Source organism: Aplysia californica, unplaced genomic scaffold (genome assembly GCF_000002075.1).
Source record: "Aplysia californica isolate F4 #8 unplaced genomic scaffold, AplCal3.0 scaffold01039, whole genome shotgun sequence".
In the NCBI taxonomy this organism is placed as follows: Eukaryota; Metazoa; Mollusca; class Gastropoda; order Aplysiida; family Aplysiidae; genus Aplysia; species Aplysia californica.
Genome location: NW_004798309.1, coordinates 141656 through 147655, shown reverse-complemented (window position 1 = coordinate 147655; position 6000 = coordinate 141656). Strand labels below are relative to the sequence as shown.

The window sequence follows — 6000 nt, the reverse complement described above, 5'->3', positions numbered from 1 at the left end:
TGTGGGATTTGCAACCAGATATAATAAGTTGCGATCTGATTTCTGTGTCTGGGTCATGGAACTGGCATGTGACTGACAGTTGTTCGGCATAGAACTCGTCTATGTTGTCATTTGATTTGTATGGTGTGTCGAAAGACGTATAGATCTCTGAAATTCTCTGTTGCTCTGTGGGCTGAAATGGTTACTGATGGCATCACATAGTTTTCGAAAGTGTGTTTCGTTCTGATTCGGTGTTCTGTTACTTATTCAACCGTGAAAGTATCGACAATGTCGTTCAGCTCATCGTCGGCGAATGTGAGCAACAGGGCTTTTTGTCTTTCCTCGGATTCGATTCCATAACCAACAAACATGTTTTTGAGTCTGGAGACCCATTTCTGCCATCGCACTGCACGACCTGGCGATGCACAGTCAAAGTTGGGGTAAGCTGGTAGGGCGGCTGCCATTCTGTTTCGATTGGGTCGAAGTGTGTTATTCAATGAAATACACGATAAAAAATACCTGCGGGGCGGTACCCACTCGTCGCTAATGTGGTGTTTGTTGTTACATGGAATCATACAGGATAGCAGATGGGTTTGATTAGAAAAAATGTATTTGCTTCAATGACATGATCATGGATGATCAACAACAATAATAAAAATGGAAGTAGAGAGAGAGCTTCCTGTAAACCCAAGTAAGGGACGTAACTCAATCAGACAAATGATGTAATTCTATATTTAGAACATTACAACAAACAACCCAAGACGGAATAAGACAAGACGAGACAACAACCCTATTTCCGGTCCTAGATGACGCCCCCTAGAAACAGTAGATGCGCGTTGAGAGCGTAAACAAACGCCGGACGACAAGAAGAAAGCGCGCGCCGTTTAATTCGACAGCTGCGATTCCCACGTTAGTAGCAGTTTCGCCATGTCTGTCTTTTTTAAAGTGGAGTGGTTAGAAATTATTTCTAACTTTGTTTGTATACATTTTTAACTTAGTAAATGAGTTGATAATTAATATTTTGCTATGGAAAACGGCAGTGAAGTGAATGTGTTCAATGCCAACATGGAAGTAGGACTAGATCTAGAATCTAGATCTAGGCCTAGGTGCAAATAAAACTGTAGATCTAGTCGATCTTCCACTTCAGCCTAAAGGTAAAAGAAAAAAGACAAGCCAGTGGTGCTCTGCAGTGAACTGTTCAGACGCACGATATAATAGACCAGATCTTTCGTTTTTTCGGTTTCCTAAGGATAAGGTGAGGTGCCAGAAGTGGGTGGTAAACTGCCGAAGAAAGGATTTGTTGGGCAGGTCATCAGAGTGTCTCTTTTCTAGTAACGTTCTTTGTTCTGAACACTTTGAGGACTCACAGTTCGCCACTGCGAAAAAAAAAATCAGCTGAAGCGTGACAGTACAGCAATACCAACGCGTTTCAACGTGCCCAATCCTCCACCTACTATAGAAGGAAATAATACCACCCCCAAGAAAAAGGACTATTGTGCTTACAAAATATTCGAGCTCATGAACAAAATGGGAGGAAATTTCTCAACCTCAAATACCAGTTTTACAGGTAAAAAAAAATATTTTCAAGAAAAACTTTGTACATTTAGAAATTAGATCTAGATCTAGATTCTAGTTTTTAAAAGTATTTATACATAGATTTAAACAAAAATATTAATATCACCCAATCACTAGAGTCTACATTATTATGTTTGTTAACAATTAACATCCTACAATTTTTAAAAGATGCTTAATTTCATTTGGTAAATCAAAATGTGATAGAAAGAATGTTACTGTAAGGGCTAAAGGGGGCAAGCTGTTAAATCAGTATAGACGGTATGCTTTAGGAGAAGCATGATACAATGAAAAATGAAAGCGCATGGCTTTTGTCTGTGGTCCTCCATTTCTTTCCTTTCATTTGTGTCATGTCTAGCTGTTTTGATCAGTTCTATTTCTTTCTTTGAATGTAGATTTGATGTAGCTTTTCTTGGGCTTGCTTTTAGATTTTTATTCTTTTCTTCTGTGACACAATTTTCTTCTTCAACTGTCTTATTGTTTCATGCTCTATCTCCACAGATCTAGTGGGCTGGGTAGCCTAATAGAAATAGAATAATTGTACTTGATACAACACTGTGGGCCACTTACATCATGGCAAATACATACAAGTATGCAATAAATAAGCCACAAAAGCTACAGACAAGTATATTTCAAGGCACAAATTCATGTTCTTTGTCAGATACAATAAGATCATTTGATCAACATATTATGGCCAGCATACACATGCATCACATTCAGTCACACAGCATAAATTAGGTTCTAAGTGGTAGATTATAAAATAAAGAGGATTTGTAGAATTTTTTTCCATATGTTTTTCTTTAATTTATGTGTATTATTATCATTATTAGGCTATTGGTTTTTAAAAATTGTTCTTCATGTTTAATTTCTTACTAATATTAATAATTGATACAATTACATAATAAAGGAAAGAGTATTCCAGAATTTAACATAGTAGGCCTACTGCCGAAACTGTATCTCCAGCAATGTAACGGTGAGTAAACAAGATTCTTCATTTGAGCCTTCGCCCACACTAGATATATTAATATAGTATATAGATCTAGTAAAAGTATTATAGTTTGTCGAACTGTACGCTCTTTGGCTTTTGGGGCGCAGTATTAGCCTAGATCTGATCTAGATCTAGATCTAAATCTAGTCTAGATTCTAGATCTAGATCTATCACTCATTATAATGTAATTCTGTCTATCATATCTATCTATCTATCCAGATTATCTATCAATCTATCTACCTATCTATCTATCTATCTATCTATATCGCTCTCTCACAGGGCTAAATTATAGTACTAGTGCGTGCAACAGAACTGTCGAAGTTGATCAGCAGTACGGTATCCAATGTAAACTATCACCAGCCCAGCGAGTTATACGCGCAGCTGGCAAAGTGGGAGAGGTCTGCGCTTGTCACATGACGTAAAGAAGAGTTGTCTCGTCTTGTCTTATTCCGTCTTGGAAACAACGAAAGAATTTTGATACAACTAGTACACCAACCCGTTCATAGAACGGGGCAAGACAATAGTCGGCTTGGCTCTAGATCTAGTCACGTTTTGGTTTAAACTTCGCTCGGCTCTGGTCATGTTTTGATTTAAAACGGAAATAGAATTTGGAATCCGCTGTTCCTTTTTTTCTCCCTACATGTGAAAACAAAGCCGCTAGATCTATTTTTTTTTCTCTCTCAACGTTAAAACACACAAATGGTTATAATATTTAGTATTAATACCGTTTGTTTATGTTTATTAATTGCATTGTTGTGTTTTTCTGCTGTACACACGAATTTTTGGTCTATCCTGCGAACAACTTCGAGACTTTGCGAGACATTGGGCTCGCGGCTGTTCCATTTGTACCATTTCCTAAACTGTTTGCGGTCGGTATGATCAAAAAACTTTTTTTTAAAATACATTAATTGTTGGACTACTAAAGTATTAAAAGACACTACTTGGTGCTATTATTATTAAGGACAACTTGTGTAAATTTCCATACTTTCTGTGTTGTAGTAACTTCTGTAGCTTTGACAGACCTCCGAAAACGTTTTAGTTTTTTATAATAGATAACACCCATATTTTGTGAGGAAAAAAGCAAAACTGAACAGTAACAGAGGGAGATGAGAGGAGAGAAATAGGATCTACTAGTACTATTTTTCAGGGGTTACAAACATTCTCTGCACTGCTGATATCTCCACGCTTTTCAATTCCATGTTATTAATTCATATCACAAATATTCAATAAGTCAAATCAGTACAACTACACAAATATAATGAAACAAATCACTGAATACAGCGATGCATTCAACCAGTGGGCACTTTGTTCTCAATAGTCACAGATAAAATCTGGGGATTCTGATGTCCATGGTTCTGATACTGTTGAGACTGGTCCATAACCGGCAGCTGGATGACCCAGTTTGACCTCTCAGAGCTATCCACAGCCTGTACTATAGGGGCATCCGCAGAGATGGGCAGGTCAGACACTGAGGGAAAGTCAGAGATGTTCTCAGCCCAAGAAAGAGGGAAACTGGGCAAGGCTACGTGGTCCTGAGCCTGCGGTTGCTGTTGGTGCTGAAGATTTGATGACAGCTGTGGCAATGAATGTTGCTGTTGTTGCAGGGTCACAGTTGAAGGTGTCTGTGCAGAGAGCATTTGCTCTGGGTGTAAGTGTTGCTGGGACGGAAGAAGCTTAATCTGTTCATTGTCTGCTATGGTGATATAGTTCACTAGATTGTTGGTGCCACTACTGTCAGGCGCTGCACCTCTCAGGCCAGTCACAATGTGCAACATCTCTTCCTCAGAAATGCTAGACAGCTGCTGCTGTTGTTGCTGTTGAAGGTTTGACTTATTTCCTGAAGTACTCACAGTTTGTTCTTGGCTCACTATCACTGGAGTTATGGTCTGAGCTATACTGCTGGCATTGGCGTAAGAGTGATCTGGTTTTACAGGTTGTGCTGGCCTCTGACTTGTGCACACCGGCACAGAGGAAAAGATTCCTGGTGTATTGTTCATTATGTTCATCTCATCACAAGGCTCCGATTTCAGTGCAGATGCCTTATCTTGTGAAGACGAGTCTTTGACAACAGTCCATTGTACAGGTTTAGAAGTACTCATGTTCTGCCCTGCAACCACTATACTAGTTCCATTCACAGAAATAAAGTTCAACACACTGGCACTAGAAGCAGAAGCTATATCTGGGCCTGATAAAGTGGATAAATTACTTAAGACGTCTGACATTTGCACACCTTGAAGAAGTGAGAGCTGTTGTTGCTGCTGTGTTTGTGATAACTGAGGCTGGGGCTGTGGAGGTTGTGACTGTTGTTGTTGGTTGACCAGTGGCAACCTGGGTCGTAAAGCTGGCAGCTGTCTTGACTGTAGCTGTCCTGTAGGTTTGACAAGGACCTCAGCCATTTGCTGCTGTTGCTGCTGCTGCTGCTGATGCGGCTGCTGAGGGCCAGTAGTGGTGGTGGAAACTTGGGAGACAGGAATGCGGGACACTTCGTTTTGAAATCTAAATGGCACAGTTTTCATATTTGTGGAATAGAGATCTACAGATATCTCTTCTGGCTCAAAAGTAGGCATCTGAACAGGGTACACAAAAGCCGCGGCATTGGATTTTGGCATGGTTATGGATGCTTCAGCCGGGGTAGACTGTACTTTTATTAGGCTTACAGGAAACGCTTGCTGTGGCAAAGGGCCTTGATGTATGGCCTGGGAGTGCAGCTGCTGTTGCTGTTGCTGCTGCAGCTCCTGTTGAGGCTGCACTTGTTGAGGCTGCATCACCTCCATGGTCAACAGACTCTGTGATGATTGAGGGGGCTTTTCCTTTACCTTCTGCATCTGAAGCTGTAAGTGTTTCTGGTGAGACTGTCTATCTATTGTTGGTGCTACATTTCCATGAGATTCAGACAATTTTGTGCTATCGTCTTTCGTTTTCATTACAGCTTTTAAATCATCCTTTAGATCCTTAATTTTACAGAGGCCATTGCTACTCAGTAAAGATTTTTCCTGTTTATCAGAAGAGTCCTTCTCCAAAATTCCATTAGGGTGAGCAGTTCTGACGTGATAATCCATGAACTCTTGCTTCTTGAACACCAATAGGCATTCCTCACAGCCAAATGGGTGGGTTTTCCGCTGAATTTCATAAAACTCTTTCTTGTGGTTTGTTGCATAATGTCTCACCAAGTGATCTTTCCTCACAAATGTCTGAGAACATCTCTCACAAAGAAAAGACCTGAGGAAACAAAAAAGTATTGGTATAAAAACATGCTCCAAGAGTGGGGGAAAAAAACAAGTACAGGGTGGCACAGAAGTCGCAATACCATTTATAGATCAAATAACTGACATTGAACTAAATGAAAAATTGTTGAGGTACAAGTTCACAGTAATTGATGGGAATTTAAAAGCCTTTATTTATGAAAAATTGTATCGAGTCAGTGGCTTCCATTTTCATCCTTACACATTGATCTTTCCTCT

The 6000-nt window shown here is 39.8% G+C and overlaps 1 protein-coding gene across 4 annotated transcripts in view; it reads right to left on the bottom strand.

Annotated features, from left to right (window-relative positions):
• Window positions 1–571: 571 nt before the first annotated feature.
• Window positions 572–6000, bottom strand: part of LOC101847918 — a 76968-nt gene continuing 71539 nt past the window's right edge. For all 4 annotated transcript variants that reach the window (XM_005111310.3, XM_005111311.3, XM_005111313.3 and 1 more), the window contains one exon: window positions 572–5758. In XM_005111310.3, the coding sequence (XP_005111367.1) occupies window positions 3829–5758 (1930 nt within the window). In that variant the 3' untranslated portion in view covers window positions 572–3828. The remainder of the gene's footprint in view (window positions 5759–6000) is intronic.